The sequence below is a fragment of the Leptosomus discolor genome, chromosome 1 (genome assembly GCF_034619465.1).
Source record: "Leptosomus discolor isolate bLepDis1 chromosome 1, bLepDis1.hap2, whole genome shotgun sequence".
In the NCBI taxonomy this organism is placed as follows: Eukaryota; Metazoa; Chordata; class Aves; order Leptosomiformes; family Leptosomidae; genus Leptosomus; species Leptosomus discolor.
Window position 1 is genome coordinate 20,026,803 of NC_141391.1, and position 22,731 is coordinate 20,049,533.

General features: G+C 39.9%; 1 protein-coding gene across 1 annotated transcript in view; it reads right to left on the bottom strand.

Annotated features, from left to right (window-relative positions):
* Positions 1-22,731, bottom strand: part of XPO4 (exportin 4) — a 75,188-nt gene that overhangs the window by 42,604 nt on the left and 9,853 nt on the right. Inside the window, exons 2-4 of the mRNA XM_086481814.1 lie at positions 8,343-8,448; positions 4,516-4,657; positions 4,124-4,262 (exon numbers count right to left, since the gene is read on the bottom strand). Coding sequence (XP_086337940.1) covers positions 4,124-4,262; positions 4,516-4,657; positions 8,343-8,448 — 387 coding nt within the window. The remainder of the gene's footprint in view (positions 1-4,123; positions 4,263-4,515; positions 4,658-8,342; positions 8,449-22,731) is intronic.

Sequence of the window (22,731 nt, forward strand, 5' to 3'; positions counted from 1 at the left end):
ATTGTTAGGATCCCAGAGCTCTTCCAGTAAGTCTTGACAAGTCTTCTTGCATACACAGAAAAATTTAGACTTCAGGTATGGAGCTTTATATTAGAATACAACCTACTGCATGCATTGTAGATCTTAAACACAGCTTCTGTGGCTTCCCAGTCCCGTGTCAGGTCTACAGCAGTCAGACCCCTCTGCATCTGCCTACCTATATTCTGGAAGAAATCGAGGTGACCCACATCCTAGTCCAGTTTTAAACAAAGTCCATCTGATTGTGTTCACAGGCAAACCAGTTCCTCGTCCTGGGAATCAGTCACCTTTCCTGCCAGGATTCCTGTCCTACTGGCAGGGATGAAGGACAAACGAAATCCTTCAGCTATGCAAAAGCAGAATATTCTAACAATACAAAAAGAAAAGGCCAAGAAACTGAAGGCGTTTATAGTCAAGAACTTGGCCCATACAATTCTCCAAAATGTTGAAATCAGTGATAGAAAACATGTATTTAGCATTTTAAGATTGGCCCATGATACTGTGTCTACTGCCAGAAGCTTTGTCCCTCAGAGATTAAGATTTTGAAGAGAGATTCTGAAATTGCTGTTGGAGGGAGATTACTGACTCTCCTTCATGAAGGGAACGATGGCTTGTATTGATGTTACATGTGGAGCCAGGCAAAACAAAACCAGGAACTCCAAAGGCAATCCTTGTCCTCCCAGAGGATTACTACCTACACTCATTTATAAAATAACAGCCAGACCCTCTATAGTTTGCTTTCCCTTTTCAGACACAGGTTTCTTCCATGAGATTCATAAAGGTCCATATGGCAGAGAAGCGGCAGCAGGAGCCAGTGCTCCAGGTTCAAACCCTGGCTCCAAGCATGCATCTTTCCCATCCCTGTAGCATTATAACCTCTCCTTAGTGCCCTGTTATATCCTTAACATGTACACTGTGTTCCACTACTAAGAGATTACTCAATACAAAAGCCATCTTTTTCATCTCCTGCCCACTTTCTTCCTCTTATCACTCTTATTCCTCTCCTCCTCTTCCTTCCAATCTCCTTTTCATTTTTTCATTCTCAAGAGTTCGTCCATCAGTCTTGTTCCCACGTCAGTTTGCCACATTACTCAACATACCTTTAGGTTCCATCCTCAAAATATACCCTTTTCTAAAGGTATTTTTAACTAATACTCGAGAAGTTCAGGTATTAAGCATATCAAGTCCTGCAACAGGACACATGCAAAAGACACAGTAGTGTGTACATTCACTGCTGTCCTTTTATTACACCAGCCTTCAGGACTTGACCCTGCCAAGATGTTACTGAAAAGTCCCAAAGGTTTCATGGAGCAGGAATAAACACAAAACTAGCACAGATGTCTGACAGGAACTGGGTGGAGGGTTGCAGGGAATGGAAAAGATTAAGTACCTACTTTATGCTTGTGAGACAAAGGGCCAGGAAGCTTCAGAGCCAGCAGAGAAGAGAAAGAAAGCAAGAAACTACTTCACTTGTTTTAAAAACAACTTTCTCTCAGTTACAAACTGCTGAAGATGATGAAGTGATCTGCTGCTGACTCCATATGTTATTTCTCAGCTGCTGGACTGAACCTTAGGTAGGAGGACACAACTGGGTAGGCAGTAGGTCAGAAAAAACATGGAGCAGAAGTCTGGGAAGGATACAGCAAGTGACTAAGAGACTCAACAGAGAATCAGGAGTCACAAAGTTATGACAGACTTCTGAAACTTGAGGGTACAAGGCTGGAGGCAAGAGCGCACATCATACCACAGGAAGGATGTATTTAAAAAGTGGAAGGAGTCAGGGAAGCACAGAGGGCTGGAAGACATCTGCTGGTGTCTCCCAACACCCATATCCTAGGCTCCTCCCTGACTTGGATAGAGGCCTGTGTTATAAATAACTAATATAAACATGTGTCCAGTGAAGTGCAGAAACACCTGTGACACTGCATGGCACTGTCCTGATGGCGCACCCTGGATCTCGAAATCAGTACCATTCCCTCAGATCCATACCGCACCTTGAAGCGCTGACTGCACACGGCAGCTGCACCGCTGTGGTTCCACACGGCCTGACGGGCATGGCTGAACGCTACAGGGACACTAATGAAAAAAAAAATACTCACCCATATTTGAAAAGATAAGTGGATAATTCATTGTATGAATTATTTCATACAACCTTTCAAAGTTATTATATATTTATACAAGAAGTGTGCCCTGAACCCACTCAGAGCTCAGCTGTGGCAGGTACTGCGCTAACACACAATTTTATTACTGCTGATTATTGCAAATGCCAAGTCCCAGGTCACATGAAGCTGTGCCAGTACCAGAGTTTCTCTTGCAGCAAAGTCTCAGAAGACTACAAGAACATTTTTACGAAGGAGAACTATTTTATAATATAAAACTTCATACATACACGGGAGCATGCGTTTATAACCAGCTTGCCAAATGTATACTGCGCCTTAGAGAAAAGTTGTTCCAGCAGCATCACGTCATGTTTTGCTAGTAAGTCACATCAGCATACCGGAATAGAACACATCATTATATAGTCAAGAAATTTTCACTACCATTCTTGCAACTTGAGCACAAATACTTTGGCACAAGTAATACTTGTGGAGAGAGGCAGATAAAGGGAAATGAAAAACTGAGCCAAACTTGGTCTCTGTACAGTGGCAGCAAGAACAACTTGGAGAAGAGGGGCATGAATATCGCCCCTTCCCCCAGCCACAGCTCCTCTGGAACATGCTCTGTCCTGCAGTAAGCCCGAAATGATATACTTAGAGCAGGCAGTCTTAGCTTGTTGTATGCTGTGGTCAGTGTAGCGTGTCCGAATATTAGCGCATGCACAGAAAACTGCAGAAGATTGTGCAAGAGGCAGTTCAAAGAGGACTTCTCTGTCAATGTGCAATTTCTATTTACTCCACCTTTGTATCTTTCTGGAAAGATCACATAAACCACATGAGCATACACACTGCTATGTCTAAAATTTGAAAATCTCAGTTGTAATTCAATTTTAATAACAAGGCTATGTTTCCTGGAAAAAAGCAGGAACTCAGCTTTGTTCTAAACAAATACCCATTTCTATCCAAATCATGCACAACCAAAAGGCTAAATGTTCTCCTTAAGGTAAGTAACTATGAAATGAGGGTTTACAAGTGTAACTGAAATTTCCATACCCCGGAGGCATATCACTTGTGCTCAGAGGTGACACACTATTTTTAGGACCATGACATGAGCTGCATTACTTCTAGCGTACTTTGATCGAATTTTCAGAGTTAAACATTTCCCACTCACATCTAGTACAACTGCTGCTTTAAACGCTCAGCAGCGTTACGAGCCAGTTCCCTCAAGGGTTTTTTTTTTTTTGAGAAAAGCTTCAGTTAAAGTTTCAGCATGGAATCTACATACCAGTCAATTCTCATTTGGTAGGAGAAAAATCACCTCTCTTTAATCTCTAGTTACATGCTTCTATTATGACCTATTCTAAACTTATCTCCTGGCATAGCAAACGGAATTTCACTAAATGCATAGATAGATATTGGACACCTTGTTTCCACTTTGAGATCAGTATGGAAGGTAACACTTACCCCTAGTAGTATGACATTAAATCTAGAGTAAGTTTTGTATTTCCATTCCACGTTTTACTTCCTCACACCCCTTTTTCTCCACCTACCCGTCTCCCAGAGAACAGCAGAGGTCTATGCCTCTTCCTCGGTAGCCTATTCCGACAGCTGAGCCACAGGAGGGTGCAGTACTACACAGATGGAAGGGGAACAGAGTGTATAAAGGACCTGCCAGCTAATGGAAAATCCATTCTAGATCGTGCTGTTTTATTAAAGAAACCCAGAGAAACAAAAAAATCCTCGTGGTACTTAACGCAGCTACTCAGAGAAATCTATTCCCTAAAAAATAGGGTGTAGTTGTGTACCAAAGAACTACACATGCTACTCGTAGTCCCAAACTATTCTTATTCAAAAATCTCCAACTTGAAAAATGATTGCTCAACTAGCTATCAATTTCTAATTTTAATTTTCAGATAAGAGAAGTATACAAGACTTTAGAGTTACTAAGTACATAACTTATGCTGCTGATACAGATTGCTTAAATTTTGAAGAAAAAAAAACCAACTTACCACAGTGGGGTTACCGCTGCTGATCAACTGGCTGACTTCATGAAAAATGCTTTTGCAGTCGATTGATTTGTCTAATGATCCCCGTTTCACTATCACCGCTACTGCTAATAGAATCTGCTCCCGAACGTACTTTTGAAGGCTGTAAACAACATTGTAAAAATATATTTGCAAATAATTCTGAACATCAGTGCTAAATAAAATTTTAAATACATTTCTTTTTCAACCATTTTGTCTGAATTCGTAAGGACAAGCTGACAACTCTACAGAAGTAAACTATCAAGAAGGGAAGATAAATTATTGTTTAAATGGTCTTCCACCTCTACCAAAACAAAAGGATGACCCAGACTTTACACAGAATCCTACACATTCAGAGATATTTTTTCTATACTTACTTAGGCCTTTGTAAGACATAGGTTAGAAGGAATGTTCGCAGTGACTCGATGCTAGTTTTTTCCAAGAGAATCCATTCTCTTACAACTGCTTCCATTATTGCTGTAGCAGCTTGAAAGAGGACATAGTCCACTTTACTAGTTTCTGTGGGGAAAAACAAAGGCAACTTGAGTATCAGAAGATATACATGTATTTAGATTGTAAGTATTTCCAACAAAAAAAAAATAATAGAATGTACTATTATTTATTATTAAATGGAATTTTGTTGCTGTGAAAACAGACAAAGAATTTACAACTCAAAAGGGGGGGGGGAAATTAATCAACAACCCAATTATCAAATTGTCCAATATTACTCGAGTCAGTCACTCAGGGGAAGAAAAGTTGGCTGGGCAAAGAGACTGGGCCAAAGATCGGGAACAAAAATGCTAACACAACTGTGAAATAAAATAAGAAAGATGATGGATTTAGTCCCAAAATATTAAGATACGATTAATTTGACAGGCATGCCAGAACTGAAGACTCCTTTATCATTCTTGCGCTTGCCTTTGGAACCAACGGTGCATAAAATTGCATTTATTTTATGGATGATAATGAGGATCAAGTCCACTTACATCTAAAAATAATATTTATGTTTAATTATCAAAGCGAAGTTTTACAGACTGGTGTATTTAAGGTTTTCTACATCATGTTCAAGCTTCCGTATTTATCTTGAAATAATCAAAATGTAACTTCCAACCAGAGCGTAAGAAACATTAGACCTTATTATCTGATTGCTTTGATTATAGAAGCACTAAAGAAACCAGAAAAAGATGTTATGGAAAAAGCTAACAGTTTGGGTGACCATACAGTATGATTTAAAGAGAAATCCCAGAATCCAAATTTAATTTATACGACAATAGAAAGCCACAGAGACTTTGGTTGTCGTTGTTCCTTTGCTTTTAAAAATTTTAACTTAGAAATTGCAGGTAGTATCTCAGTAACCAGTTTCAAAACATTCTAGGCTCTGCAGAAAACATAGAAAGAACATTCAGAAAGGTTGTAGCCACAATATTGCAAAAGCATGGAATATGAAATGGGGAAATAACAGAGTTTGAGCTACAGTGGGCAGCCTGCCAGGACTGGAAAAACTGGGTTGGTTTGAGAAAACCTCAGTCATGAGACGATGGGCTTTAAATGTCTACAAAACAAACCTTCTTCCCCTGATTATATACACAGAAGTTTATAATATACGTTTGCTTTACATGCATGTTCTATATCCAAGACAGCAGCCAATTTGCTAAAATGTTTTTAATTTAATCAGGCTCCAAATCTAAACCCTACACAAGTAAACATGCTTAAATCAAAATAAACCACCTTTAAATCTACTTAGCTTAATTTGGAAAACTAAAGTAACCACTTAAAAGATTAATGTGTATGTCTAAAGCATACAAAAAAATCAGCCAAATTATTTCTGCATGGGAATTCTAATTCTCACATTTGTTAACTTCTGAGTCTTTGGCTTTTCAAGCCACACAAAGCTCACACAAAAAGATAATGCTATTAGAAAAGAAGAGGATGGAATTTCTCCTTTGAGTCAAGTACCACAGATGCACAACTGCAATCACTAAGAGCAACAGCACCGACCTCCAGCACTCAGCGTAAGCTTGTGACTAACTAGTCAGAGCACCATTATCCTCTACGTGAAGTTACTAAGGAAAGGCAGGATGAGGTTTTGCCAGTACCTTTAACAGCTGTAAGCTTACAGCAGAAGAACGTACAGCCTCATGCTTCCTAGGTTCAATTCCAGGTTTTTAAAGAAACTACATGGCAGTGGCTGTCTCCCTTTTCCTTATACTCATCATCTCCATTGCTCTCCCTGTATCACTCGTACACTCTTGCCATCAACACCCTTGTTATCTCTCTCCACCTCTATTCCAACTTTTGTCTTGATCATCTTTTTTTGTTTCTTTCTAAAGCCATCTACTCTGATCCTCTGGTTCCTGGCCATTCTTACCTGCACATAGCCCTTCAGTACACTTCAACTCTTTTATTCTTTGCCATGAACAGCTTGTTTCCCTTCCCTGGTTCCTGATTCCATACTCCCTGCCTCTCCCTTCTCAACTCCCAAGTCTTCACCAGCTGTTCTTTCTGTCCAGACTGTACAAACACTTACTCAAGCAGCACAAAGTTTTGGTAAAAGTCTCTGAGCTCCAGGTCTCAGCATCACAACTACCTCCGCTGCCAGGAAAAACCTACCCCATGCAGAAACATGCTGGTTTCTCAATGGTGGTACCATATGAACAGTTTAAGGATGTAATATTTCCAGGCATCCAAAAGGTGTTAAACACAGGACTACATTCCTTCCAACCAGCCACATTTCAGAGAAAAAAAAACTAAATTAAAAAAAAAAAAAAAAAGAGAAAAAGAGAGTGGTAGTTCATTACTAATACTAAACCAAGCTCTCTTCTTTGAGAGGAAGATGTGATTTAATGAATTTTCAATTTTTGTTTCTGATTAGTGACAAATATATCACCTATAAGAGACCAAAATGGTCTGCAAACAAAGACTACTTAAGTATGTTCTTTTGTCCACTTAAAATTCTCTAAAAATCAATGTGAAAATAAAAAGCATCTATTTTGCCATCCCATAAAGCAAAATGTGTGATTACAGTCTTCAGGAGAGGATGAAGTACTACTGTAACATAATAAAACCAGAAGAAACTCATTTGTAGAAAAAAAAAATTTTGCTTGGGGAGTGGGTGTAGGAAAGGAACTACGCTGCTCTATGTATCATAGTGTAATTTAACCACACAGTAGCAGGCCTGCTGCAATACTGACATCACAATATTAATGAATTGTAAGTCTCTAGTCCAGTAAATTTAAAAATAACTGCTAAAAAAACATACTGTGAAATGAATTAAGTAAGAAAATAACATAATTCTAATATTTCGCTGCTAATTCCAGAAATTCTTTCTAAGAAAAGTTGCTTTTTGTGGGTTTTGGCACGTGTTCTTTTCCACAAATTTCCAGGTTTTCCTCAGCAGGTTTAAGAGTCAGCTTTCACTGAAAGTTCCCCCTCACCTCCTCCCAGCACTCACATCTGGTCAGTACAGTGGTGCTGAGCAGGAATCTTACATGTTTACTGCTTCTGCAATTTTGAGATTATTTAGCTGCCAAACTCTAATATTAAAGTCTCTATAGTGCCTGTAAAAACAAATTTATTTTTAAAGACTTGTAACACAACTACATTTCAGCATTTCCATTAAAATCCAAGAAATTTCTGATAAGAGGTGACACCTACCTATATCGTTCCTTTCTCCAGAGGTGTAATCCCACCAAACTTTGAGTCAATACTCTATTGCTTCTACCAAGTGGACAGAAATTTTTCTAACTACTTTTTTTTTGTTGTTTTTAAACACAACAGTTGGGCTGTTAACGGCAACTTACTAAGATATTCAACCTGAAATAAATTCTCACCATGGAAAATTTCAGCACCAGTGCAAAATCTGGCAAAAACTTATAAAATTGCATTGTTGTGGGAAGCATCAAGCCAAGCAATCACACTACAGGCAGTTCTACAAGCTCCACAGATTAGACAGTATTACAATAACCATGTCGCAGAGGAACCCTGAATCTACTAAATCAGTTTAGGAACTTAGCTACATGAAGTTACACCTTACACCTTTAAAGCTGCCAGAAACAAAACCACCAAGGGCAGCAATAGGCTTCACCCTCCACCAAAACATACCCCCTCATCAAATCAAAACTGATGTTTGTATTCATAGCTGCAGAACAGCTCAGTTCCAGTCATAAACACAGGTACATGCTTAACTTCTTTTACTAAAACTTACCCAAAATATGTTTGCAAACAGCAAATGGTGATTTTGATTTTCTAAATGATAAGAATATGTGCTCAGCATGTTGACGTTGTTCATTATTGACCATGGAAGGTGGTGCCTGAATGAAAAGAGGAAAAAAAAAAGAAGTTATTTAAGCACTGAAACCCCATCCTGATTGTAAATACATGAGCAATATCGTGAACTTACAAATATTTGCCTTGTTAAACATCAAAACCAAGTATCTCTTGGTAAAACTGCCTGCTCTTTCTCAGTCACTGCCTCTTATTATATACCACTGTGTATTTATATCATGTGCTCATATGTGTGAACATTGAGACATCAGGCAGAGAGTGAATAATTCTAAGTATTGTGTTCCTAATGACGCTTCTGAAGAAAGATAAAAGTTGGATCTAAATTCAACCCAATCCTTTTTCTACTCAAACCAAAAATATCGTTGCACACCACTAAATGCTGCTACACACACTCACAGTCATGGAAGCAAAGCACTAGTTTTTCTTTAGTTCTACACTTGTTTTAAAATACTGAATTGTATAACAAATTCAAGGGATTAAAAAAATTACTGTGGCTATGTTCTGAACTGCAGTAGTGGCAGTAACATACTACCCTCTAGTGTTTAACGTTAAAGTTGGCATCCTAAAGAGTGAATGAAGGCTCTAATTGAAGAGACAGGTCAGCCCATTTGGGGATGGCCCATCCCTTTATATACCCACCCCCTTACACCACCGGGCACCTTGGCTGCTCAGGTAATGCCTGCTGCTCCACTACGGCTGAAAGCCAGCTCCATGGTGGCTTTCACCTGAAAATCAACTACATGTCAAGCCTGAAACTACACAGTAACCTGGACCATTGCAAGGTGGGGCACTGCCTACGGAGCACAGATGAGAGCTAACTGCCTGCATTGCAGCCTCACGTCACCGAGCAACCCCAAGATATCCCCAGCTGCCCCACAAGGTAAAAACAAGCCTGCAGAAAACGTCTGCACAAAATACTCTTACAGGGGATTGGTACCACCAGGCAGCGCAAGCTGAACCGACATGCCTTTGAGAAAGGCACGTGCACGCATAGAAAGCTTGCATCCGAACTGCAGAGCCAGGTCAAGGTGACAGTGTAGGTTATGGAACTTCAGCTGAACTTCCAGGCTCCAAATCCAGTCCTGTCCCTAGAAATCTGAGGAGAATGTGTGCGCCATATATCTTTTGGTTTAGGAAAAAAAGCACGAAGACCTTCGCATAAAGACCAAGGGTTTCAACTTAAATATAATTTATTTATTTCCAGTAAATAAAACATATCAAATCTGATTTAATTCCTTCACCCTTGGCAAAACACAAGATGACAGAAGATTCAAATATGAGTAAGTAATGCCACAGATTAAAACTCACTAATCTGAGTAAACGAAGCAAGTGAAAGCAAGTTGCTGATCCTTGGATCAAGAGGGTTCTAACAAACAGTTGTGCTCTTTCTTACACAGCAAATTACTGACTCTCACCACTGTTCTTGTGCAGAAATGATGAATGCCTGTGAGGGGAGTAAAATAAGCAGTGGAGGAAGGCAGCTGCAAAAAAGCCTCATGGATGCAGAATAAATGTTCTGTCCCTTCACAAATGTGCTCTGCTCTACCACCAGTTTGGGAGCAGGACCTCCCTGGACAGTGATATGAATGTATGTAGGACAGCTGAACCATACCAGCTCTGGGGACAAGACCACAGTGTTTGTCCATGTCCCCTTCTGGGCAGGCAGCAGTTTGAGTTAGGCTGGGCACACACGTAGACGGCAGCGTGCCTTCAGTTCACGGCTATCTTCCACATCCTTGGAGCAGCATCTCAAGGGCTAAGTCAGCTGGTGGCAGGCAGCTACACGCACAGAAAAGCTTTTGGATATTTGGGGCATTATGCACTGCTGAACCACTGAGACAGAAGTAAGCCCCATAGCAGTATTTGAGTCCTTCCAGGACACTGAGCTTCAGTGAACTCCACCCCAATGGAGAAACCCAAACTTTAAGAACTTTTTAAGCAGAACAAACTTGTAAAGAAGCAGCCTCACCCAACTGGGGCAATGTGACACTTCTGTGATAAAGCCTCAACTCTCCTGCATGCAGCCAGGCATCAGCAGGAGCTCTTCCCAACCACTTGTGCCTTCTGCAGTCTGAAGGACAGTACTCTGTGAGGACTCCAGCTACACTCACTGCAACACAGCCAACTGTACTGAATGCCAGAAGAGTATTTGGAGCAGGTTATCAAAAATGCAGGAATGACCTACACAGAAACAGCTTGACATGCAGTTCCATCAGTGCTATCACAAATAAACAAAACCAAACAAAAAAAGCAGTCCCCACTTTTTTTCCTCTGTTGTATGGGCATTTGTGTGAACACACAGAGAACCAGACTGGGGAAGTGATCACTGAAAAACACCCCACCAAAGGCAGGTTATTTTCACCTGGATCAGTTCTCCAGCCTGTGCCAGCACAGTATAGGACACTATGTCTGGTGAGAAGCTGCTTTTTTCAGCACAAATTACCATTTAAAGCGCATTTAATCTTCAGCCTCTGTTGCTGTGCAATGCCATGGGAATACTCTGAAGTCTCAAGGAACACACAGCTTTGGTCAATGAAGTTCTGTGAGATCTAAGAATCAAAGTTTTTCAGACAAGTGACTTATTTTAATAACTCTCTGCTACCAAAAGGAGAGGTCCCACTCCTTTCTTGTTCTCACCTGCACGGTCTTGCATTATCCCTTCTACCAACTAGCCCTCAAAAAAAAAATGGGCAGGGGGCAGGGGGCATGAACACTCTTTTGTTACTTTAATAAGCATCAAGAAGTCAGTCAAGTGCCACAGCCAGTGCAACAATGGGGAGAAAAGGAGTGTCATGACCTTGCCCTTTCAGCAGTACTGACCTTGCAGCTCACAGCTCTGCAGTCTTGTGAAGCCTCACTAATCACAGACACATTAGGAAGAATCCTTTGGGTGTGACAAAGCATAACGTTTTGCAAGTCTGGGGTCGTTAATATTCACATTCTTAGAGCAAGAGCAGCAAATCAGGGCTACCTGATCTTGAACTACTTTTGCATTAACAAAGCATATTTGAGTTTGTCAAATAAAGATCATACTATTTTCAGTGTTCTGTAACGCTTTCAAGGACATAAGCAACAAATTATGGCACGGTTAAAAAAACTTAAAGTTTTATGGAAAACACACCCTTATGCTTATAATAACTAGAAAAGAGATCTCTAACTTTACATTAAGTCTTCTACATCTCTGAAGTCTGATTATGGAAGACCTTTGGCACCTTGGAAAGGCACACAGCACATCATATTCCTGTATTAATTTTAAAAATCACAATAATTTAACAATACATTATGCACTTAGACTCTCAAAACTGTCCAGAACAGCCAAGGGCAGCAGGTAAGCTTTAAACTGTACTAGAGCCTCCAGAGGGAGCTCAAAGCTCAGTCTACTGACTTGGCGGCATTCAGGCAGTAGGTAGCGGTGCACTGAGAGTAAAGCCCACCTAATTAAAGCCTGTAAAGGAAAGCCCAGCATACACATATTCTGTGTACAAATTCCACATTACAAAAACGCTGGCTCAGGTGAGCCCGAGAGCCCTGGAAGCTGGTGCCCAGCATCCCCTTGGCACAACAGGGTCAGAAACATACCCCAAGTACCCATTGTGCTGAGAAGGTCCCCCCAAAATACTACACGTTCACTGTTTTCTTGCTGATTGTCTCCTCCACACTTTACCATCCAGCTTACAGGGAAGAGAAAACCAGCGTGGTAATGACCAGGCTCTTTTGGCATACTGAAACTATTTCCAGGTATACCATTTCCCTTTCTGGACTGTCTGATGCTACTGCCAACGCCCATCTGCTCTCTCTTTTGTCTTACAAGTTACCTTTAAAAGTTCTCCAGGACAATCACGATCCTTCTGGTTTTAGCATAGCAAGACACTGGCCCAGAAGAACCGAATTCCCATATGACACAGTATTATAAATAAAATTACAACTCTTCAGCTACCAAGGCTGAATACAGAACAGGAACAGCACCTGCAGTACCTACTGATCGGATCCAGTGTGACTACTGGCTCAAATGGCAATTATTCAAACACGAGGCAAAGAGAACTTGAAAACAGACAAGACTAGAAATACTCTGGCAGACTAGCACTAATCTTTCAGGACCATGAAACTTATCTGAAAGCCTAGAAAACTACTAAGAAAGTAATGTAACCCCTTCCCTTTCATGTCAACCATTTTATAAAAAAGAAAAAAAAAGAAACATAGTTTGTTACTTCATCAAGTCCTGCTATCAACTAGTCTGAACAAAAAAAAAAAAAAAAAGGTGTGGGGAGGATTAGTAAGGTATTTGATGACAAAATTGTAACAAAGCAAATAAGCATATGTTAGAAGATCTAAATCCTGCACGTGCTTACAGAAATCCCACACTTCCTCTGCGTGCTTGTAAAAAAAAACTTTACTATGCCTTTTCTGCTCAGGGAAAAAGCATGGGAAAGCCAAAGTCTTTTGCTTCCCTTCTCACTCTCCTTCTTAGAAGAACACAAATAATTGTGATGATTCTCCTCAAGCCATCAACAGTAAATGCATCAGTGGGAAAAAAATCTTTTTGAAAAGAACAGAAACACTAAACCTCAGGAGGAAACAGAACATGTGAAGTCCAAAGTAGAAAACTCCTTTAACACCTCACAGTCAGAAAAAGAGGACTGAGGAAAAAAAGAAGAAAAGAGATGGAGACTGAAGTTCTCCCTATCACAGTAAGTATGTGACTCAGTCCTCAGCAGTCAGCATCTTCCTAGTATTTTGGGATACAGGTGCAGTTTGAAGAAATGTATTGGCACAGATCAGCCAAACAGAAAAGCTGTCCGAATCATAGGTACAGAGATGTTTTTCTGGTGTAGTGTAAGCATGCTTCAACTTTCTTTACAAAAACTGAATGCACAGGGAATGGCTACAGCTCCTTCTGTACATAAAAAGCTGTTCTGCAAAGAGCAAGTCCCTCAGTCTGCATCTCAGATGCAGGCAAGCATTTCAATGTTGGGCAGTGATCTTCAAAGGTAGGAAGAGAGCGCGATTAGGCTCTTATATCCTTGATTAGACTCTTAATAGTTTCCTTTCACAGACTCACATTATCACCCTACATTTGGGGTTTCACTTTTTGTATATTACAAAAAACCACTAAAATCAGACCACTCTCAGGAGATAACCTATCTTAGCTTACATTGGTGTTGCAGCAATGAGACAACTATTTTGGAAGAACAGGAACTGTCAGGTAAAACTAATCCCAAATCAGGTTTTGCCTTCCTTGACTATCAGACTAGATACTTTACAAAAACCTAAACATAATTTGCATGCAATTACCTTTTCTTTCAGTGTGGAACTCAATAATAACAAAACTGGATTCAGCTTTCCATCAGAAATAGAAGTTTCTCTTCAATTAGTTTGAGGTCAGCACTCTCCCTTTAAACCCTCCTCCTCCCCCTTCTTACCACTATGAGAATGTTAGAAGAAATCGTATTGCAGACGAAGCCCCATCGCCCCTCTCCCCACTAACGGAACAGGAGGTATGTCAACATTGTTTGCTCATAACAACTGTTTACCTCTGGTATAAGCAATCCACTGACCTGAAAAATGCAGAAGTCACAAATGCAACAAATTAACAATATTTAAACCCTCCAAACAGCATGGGCTCCTCAACAGCAAGACAGTACTGGTAGGTTTTTAACTAGCTTTCCCATTCTTACTGCCTGAAACCATCCTTTTGTGCCTGCAACCATGTTTTTGTACCACGGGAAGATAAAGAAGAGCACCTGATACAGGGTACCATTTAATTCCACAAGTTTATATATTGCCACTTTTTTCCTCTCCAAAACAACCCATCTTTGTTTCTTCTTTAGTTAACACAGATTTCTCATTTCTAACTTCAATAACCTTTTTTTCTGCTCCTCCTTTGATGGTATACCACCAATTTAAATTATACAATACTATTCACTGATTCTACAAGAAAGGACAGCACAACTGGGAACAATTACAAGGGCTAAAAATCTGGCACACATGACCTAGCCAGAAACTGATTTAACACAAATAAAAAATACAAATAATTTAATATATAATTTAAAATAGTGACACTCAGAATAGGAAAGAAGTAGATATGAGAATGGGTTAGACCAACTGTCATTTGGAAAATACACACATGACTTGAAAACATCTGGAAGGTACACGTAGAAAAAATAAGGAGTAAAAATAAGGGGCTTGGGGGTTTTGTTTTGCTTTAAATAGAAGTAGTTAGATGCAGACAGAGGATCTGAAGCTACACATACGTGTTCAGAACCATGTGCTTCATATTTCTTACCTCAGTAACACACCTTTAAAAAAATATTTCTATAATTATGACTTGTCAGGATGGAAAGTGCCAAGCAACAAAGGTAACAGAGACATGAGAAAGTCAGCAAATGAGCTGCAAATATCGGATGCTCTCTTCATAAGACTAAAGCTGAAGTCACCATGTATTTGCCAATAACAGGCTGAAGAAGTAACACCACATCCACATTTAAAGTGGTGTCTGCTTTTTTAGCTCCTTCCCCTTATTTCTGAAAACACTTTTTGCCTTTTTTTTTTTTTTAAAAAGTATGAAATCTCCCCCACTCCCCTCAAATGATTCTGTTCAGGCAATTTCATGTTGATCATCATAGACACACAAAATACAACATTTTTGATCATATATTATAAGTGACATCTTTTCTTAATGATTTTAGATGCCAGAGAATACTACTTATTGGTCACTTGTGGACAGTGACAGTATCTTAAAAAGAACAAACTCTAACATTCAAGTGACAATTCCACTATTAAAATCAATAATGGAATAGTCTTTTATTGAAGTATGATTTAGTTAACCAGTTTGCACTGTTATCTCTGCATCATACTTTTCCTAAGAAAAAATCCTGCCCGTGATCATGTAAAAATACAATTAAAGATGGGATGAACAGTGTTCAGACAGAAAAGTTTGCTAGAGACAAATTCTGATTTTTCACAGACTTTTGCTGTGGCAAGACAGCACTGAATACAACCGAATTCAGCTTCTTTCTACAATTACACTGGGGGAAATCTGCAAATTAGCATGTCACAAAGAACAGTCACACACTCCTCCAGACTTTGCTGCTTGAGAGAACACAGAGAGTGTGCACCAGAGTGTTTTAAGCTGACACCCACAGTATTCCCATCTACAAAAATGGTCCCCTATGAACAGTACAGCCTCAACACTAGTAGGATAATGGAAAGGCAAACATGCCCACTAAGAGAATTTTCTTGGGTTTAAAAAAAAAAAAAAAAAGATCGAATGGCTTGTACCTGCTACTACTAAAGCCAAGAAGGAACTTTCTTGCCAAAGGCAATGTTTATGTCTGCAAGTAAAGTACATTACAAACTTGACCAGGGTAGAAACAAAAATCCAAGATTTCTACTTAAGTGTGACTTCATAAAATTCACCAGAAACTCTCCAAACCGAGCTTCCCCAAATACGCAGGGGAATCTCGCCTTCCTTGCAGTCAAAATAAAACTGTTCCCGAACTCTGGTCTGTGGGCCATTACTGACTTAGGAAAAACCAATTAAGCATGTTAGTTGCTCTTCAGAATGCTGTCTACACTCTGTGCTGCAGAGAGCCTGGAAGCCTAACAGAGACAAGAATAAGAAACTGAATCTGTACCAATATACGAGGATAAGCAAAAGCCACCACAGACTGCAATGGCACCACTGGATCTGGACCTTGCTGACAGCCACCATCAGGCAAGATACGCTCAGAGAAGCGAGGAATAAAGGAAGCCCAGATGGCTTGCCAACACGTCCCAGCAGGCAGGGAAGCCAAGTAACAGTGAGGCATATGGAAAGGAGAAAGATCATGAGTGAACCTGAGAAGCATGTGCAGGGGAACACCATGTGATAGTGATAATGTAGCTGAGGAGTACAGGCAAAAATAGAAAGAGAAAAAAAGGGGAAAAAAATAATCAAACAAAAGGGCAAGCAGTAATTTTTAACTAGCGCACTTACTGCATTTAGGACAGCTATATATATCACTCTATCCATGTAAGCAATTGTTGTAGCTAGAACACACCTAAATAATCAAAAGTTGTGAAATTTAACTTACTGTGCTCTTCTATAAGATGCTCAAAACTCCCTAAAAAAAACAGATTTCTGTATCTTAAATTAAAAAAACCACCTTAAAAGAATTACTCCCCAGCACAGTTCTACTATATAGGCGACTTATACAAAAGAATCAGATTCTCACAATAAGGAGTTTCCAAGCTTAACTTTACCAAAGTCACATCAAGCAACATACCCCAAGACTTCTGGGGAGTCAAGCCATAACGAGTTTCCATCCCGGTTTTATCAGTAACACCTTTCAAGCGTTTTATTTTTCCTACAGTATGTCACAGCACATTCAATAACTGTCACTTCCCTTATTAAAATAGCTAATCAAAGAGACCAAATACAGGGGTCAGACACAGAGAACTGGATGATTAGCCACTTTCTTCCTCAGCTATTCACCCCACTTCTCTGACAGACACAGATAACTAACAACACAGGGATGTCTGATCCATTCATGAAGCAGGTGCCACTAGTCAACAATTCAGACTACATGAAGATGCTCACTCAGCTCTACAGCATTCAGCAACTGCTTCGCAAGTGGATCAGACATTCCCACCTCGGGCACCAGGCCAGAAGGCAGTTTAGACAACTGGTATCCATAGCAGCTCCTGCTGTCCAATTCAGATCTGTCCTTACACGACTACCACAGCCTTGAGTAATAGCTAAGTTACTACAGAAAACCTAGCTAGCATAATAAACAACTTCAGCTATGTTTCAGCTACTTCCTTTGCACTTGCTTTTTGGAATAATAATTTAAATTACACCAGTAACCCATCTTCCAACTAAGAAGATACCCAAGATTATTTCTGAAGATTGGTAAGAAAGATGCAACAGATGGCTTCTGATCAGACTTGCAATACACACAGTAGGGTAGAAATTTACAAATTTCTGAGCAAATATTTTGTTTGATTTAAAAAAAAAAACCCAACAAACCCAAACAAACAAAACTTTCCCAGAAGTGATTATCATTTGAATTATTTAAACCCCAGAGTGCCCAGTATTTTTCAGTATATATTTGGAACAAATCCATGACAGCTGTAGGAATAACCTCCTACATGTCTACTCATTCATGTCTTGCTTTCATGCAGAGACTTAACAATAGGGAAGAGAGACTTGTTTTTCCTTCATATCAGATTTTGCTTTGTATTTTGGATCTGAAGTACTTTCTTAAGTCTTTTGCAAGTAAAACAGGAGACAAGTTGTGGTTTGTGATAAGATCTATTCTCTGTTTTGAAATGGTATTATATAAAAATGATCAGAGGACTCTAGCACCTCCCCTATGAGGACAGGCTGCAAAAGTTGGGGTTGTTCATCCTGGAGAAGAGAAGGCTCCAGGGAGATCTTAGAGCGGCCTCCCAGTACTTAAAGGGGGCCTACAAGAAAGAGGGGGGCCAATCTCTTTGGCAGGGCCTGTTGCAATAGGACAAGGAGCAATGGTTTGAAACTAAGAGGGCAGATTTAGACTGGATATAAGACAGACATTTTTTACAATGAGGGTGGTGAAGCACTGGAACAGGTTGCCCAGAGAGGTGGTAGAAGCCCCATCCCTAGAAACATTCAAGCTCAGGTTGGACGTGGCTCTGAGCAACCTGATCTAGCTAAAGATGTCCCTGCTCACTGCAGGAGGGGTGGACTAGATGACCTCTAAAGGTCTCTTCCAACCCAAACTATTCTGTAAGATACTATATATACACACGCATTAATTGACTAGAGAGCCAAAGTAAATCACTACCATCAATATCAAAACATTTTCTGAGATAAGACTTCCTTTCCGAGATAAGCAACAAAAACTAACAAGATTTTACTTCTCTACTAACAGTTTGACCCTCAAATATAGACTATTACAAGCTCTCCACTGAAATTACCATTCATTTATGTGCACGATACATTTCAGATACATGATTTGTGGTAACCAGTCTGCAGAGGAACCGTTTCAACTGTTCATGTCTGCTTCCCAGTGTCAAAATAGATACCCAAGACCTGCTGCTTGAAGAAGAGTGGGTAGGACTTGAAAGGCAGAAGGGAGCAAGGCAGAGTGGAGTCTTTGTTTAAGGAAGCAGGATGATATATCCGCAAGAGAAAATAATAGAGGACAATGAAGGTATAGCCCTCAGCTGTGATAGGACACTGACAAATGGATGTCTGTAGCTGGTCTATGTACCACACAGTGAGCTGTTCATCCACTACCAGCTCTGACTGTTGTCGGCCTCCTCACAGGATTCATTTAGGACTTTCTCTTTTCTGACCACTGTGACCATTGCTCAACGAGAAAATCCACAAAGTCAACTAAACTAACAGTACATTGACTCATGTCAACCTTCCAGAAGCATTAGGTGAACAGGATTGGCCCAGACTCCATCCACCCCACAGAGGATTGCTCCAGCAGAATTTGGAAAAATTACTGAATTCTACATGTCCCAAGAGTTACAAGTTAAAACTTGTCAGTGCTGGACCAAACTCAGAGCTCCGCACAAAGTAATCACGAAAGCAGCACACAGAATTATCACAGACCTTATACACACTACCATCAAAATCTGGTTTCCTTTTTAAATCTTAATGCTGTCTTTACAATCTCGGGGTCAAGAAAATGTTTCAAATTGGTTTCAAGAGTATTCAGTGTAAATTTGAATAGTCTTTCACTTCTGTAAGTTTAGGCAATGAAAACCAGGATATAGCGTAACACAGCGGTAAAGACAAAATGCTTCAGAAAATTATGTGTGCACTTTATACCTATTTGTTACTGTATCCTCCATAACTGCAGTTAAGACATCAGTTTAAGCACATTGAAAACAGATAAATCTGATAAACGTCCTATAATGGATATTTAGCTTATGGTAGTCTGGCTGTGGACAGCCAGAGGATGAATGCTGACATGAGGTTACAGTTCAGACCCTTAATTAAACATTATTTATTCCCTAATCTCCACACTCACTGTTCTAATGTTTCAAAGCACAAGCAAGGTCTGACCCACAGCTCTGTTTAGCAAAGTAATTTCTGTAAAACACGTGGCTAATGGCAATAGGTAAATCCACACAGAGTCCCTTGAAGTCAGTAAGATCCTACAAAGCAACAAGAAGGCAACCTGTGCAGACCAGAGAAAGCTCAGTCAAGTGAGTCAGAACAGATACGACTCAAAATGGAAAAGAAGGACGGAGACAATAAAAAGATCATAACTACACAGAAAAGTTATGGAAAACTGATCCAAATATTTAAAAACTTTTAATGCTAACAAATAAAATCAGCTTACTTTGACCTCAGCAGGAATGACACAACACCAGTGCAGTAGCACAGGAACCCTAAAAATACATGTTACTAAAGGAGACAAAAAGTCATACAGCGCCCTTTCTACAGCTGCACTTGCACTAGCCTCATATCCTGCTCTCCTCTTCCTTCCTCTGACCATCTCCTGAAGCTGGAGTGAACTTGGCGTCCTCATCCTGCAGCAAGGAGGAGAAGGGTTGGTGGAAACGAACTGAACTTTTCCCTTGGCTCCCACCAACTACAGGTGCTTCTCTCCTTACCTCGCAAGGAGGCATGGAAGATAAATAGGTTCCAAGTTCAGGCCCTGAGTCTGTTATCCTACAGGGTGGGAAGGAGAGGCGTCTCAGCATCAATACAGAGCACAATCTCCACTGCAGGGCAGACTACTCCCATGACAGGTCCTGGTTCTCCAGCAAGAGATAAGACCCTAGCCCATCAACAGCCCCTGAAATCCTAATCACAACTTGATTGTAAGATTCAAGTTGCTCACCTCTGTATTGCCCATTTCTGTACCTATAAGACAGTATAGGCACAGCTTAACAAAAAATGCCAGGATTGTGACTGAATTTCAAAACAAAATTTTAAGAAAGAACCATTGTGACTGCTCTTCTACTAGACAGCAGATCATAATAATGCTGGTAAAGGCAATACTCATTTTCCAAAGTTCACAAGTTAAGATGTAGATGATATATAACCCATTTATCAGGCTCACTGTACATCAAATATGGGCAGCAACTGCTCTCCTCCTGCAAGAGAAACTTTAATATCATCTGTAAGCGAAGAAGTGTCTTATAGTATCTATTTTTTTCCGTTGTCCAATTTCAAATTATGCTTGCTGAAAGAACAGCCATAACCACCACCCATTGTTGCAAGGGTGGCGTTATTTTTGCTCGCATGTAACCTTCTACAGTAAGCATGTGCAGATGGAGTAGGACATCACAGGGGTAACAGGACGCCACATGGGTAACCCCCCCCCCACCTCACACACACATCCACCCCAACACAGAAGTTAAAAAGTCATTACTCCATAAACGTAAAAGTCTTTCACTCCATGAATGATTTAAGCAGAGACAGTTTTGGTTTCTGAGAGTTTTAAGCTTTGCCTCCTATCACAAAAGCATTTCCTCCCACCAAGCTAATGAAGAACGGCAAGCACACAGGGCAGCCAGCTTCCCTGCCAAAATTCAGGTTTTAGCACTTCCTCCTCCATCAATCTTGCTAAAATTTCAAACCCATTTTGTCCCATCATAGTTATTTAGAAGGAGTTGATTAAAAGCAAGATAAAGGAGTTTTTGAAGTTTATCTAAATCTGATACGGAACATTCCTTTGGCTTAGTGTACTTTCAAAACGGCATGGCCTAAAACACCTACCTTTATTAATGGTTTTTAACTGTTAGGGCATTAATGGAAATTTACAGGCAGACACAAGTAAAATACACATAAAATACAATACCTGAATCATGTAAGCAAACAGCAATGTAGCTACAGAAACATGAAATCAAGGTTTACCAAAAAAAGAGCAACAGCATAGAGGCCAGAGGAAGAAGTTCATCACCTAAGCCAGCCCGGAAGATAAGGAAGCCAAGAGAAATTGTGAAATGGAAATTTATTTTGTGAAGCGAATAACTTCTTTCACTCAAAATCAATGAAGAATTACCAACTGTTAGTGAAAATATGCAGAAAAAGCTCCTTTCCCTAACATTTTGCCCATTACTGGGAAACGGCAAAAATACATTTAGAATTGTACATACTTGAGAAGGTAGGATGTCATTTACTTTTACCTTCACTACTCTGCTCTTGCAAACACAGCCTGAACCACATTACTGAAGAAGTTACATCTCTCTCTATTCATCCTCCAATACACAGAGGAGCAGACACACGATACCTATTTTGAGAAATCCTCTTCTAAAAATCATTTTTTTAATAGAGAAAATTTTTTCTTTTATTCTACGTACATAAAATTTCAGGTTTTATTTAGAAGAGACAATTTTTAAGACTCCCTTAATGTTAAGTGCCTGAGTTCACTCTAAGAAACCTGCATAAATTAGCTAAGTCTCACGTTCTGGACAGTCACAGGGCTCCACATACTTACTGAAAAATGATTGTGAAGAAACGTGGTCATAATTATATATTTTATTCTCAACACTGTTACAGAATGTTAGTGTAACATGAACAGGAGAACAGCTCCAGAAACAATATTGTCATTTCTCTTGATACTAGAATTTAATATTTATATATTCCCTGCTAAACAATTCATTATCCTGAAGCTACCCAATATCTGTTCTTAATCCCACTTAAAACAACATCACAAAATAAAGGCTTTGCAGCTAAGCCTCCCTAACTCTCTCAGGAAGAAGCATGTTTGGGTTTTGGGTTGGGCTTTTGGTTTTGTTGTTGACAGGTAAGGAAAGGGCTATTCATATTTTCTTCACCAGGGAGGAGTGTACATGCTTTGTAAACCTATTTGCACATTTTCTCAATAAGGATGCAAGATGTAGCCATCTGGGAAGCTACCAAAAAACAATGGTTAAAAGAAAAGTCAAATAGCAACAACATTATTAGCAAAGCAAACAGTAGAAGTCAGTGACTGAAGAGTTGATAAAGCTAAGCTAGATGTGAACAGTTAAGACCTTAATGAAATAAAAAAAAATTTTAAAAACCCAACCAAAACTATGATCAGTGCAGAAAACACACAAAGCTCTGTTTGCACATAAGACCAGTGAAGTTTAAAGTAACGCTTTTCAGCCACTGCTTTAACAAGACGCAAATTCAGCTTTAAGGCAGCTAATATCAAACCAGCATCTGTAGCTGCAAGGGGGAACATTTTTCCCCCTGCTCCCCCCAGGGCTGCAGCCATGTTGCAACAAATACACAGATCTGGCCTCCCATTTGGGGATCTCCAGTTACTGTATACAGATGCATACAGATGCTGTGGGGGAGTCCTCAGGAAATCTACCAGTGACAAATGTGTAAC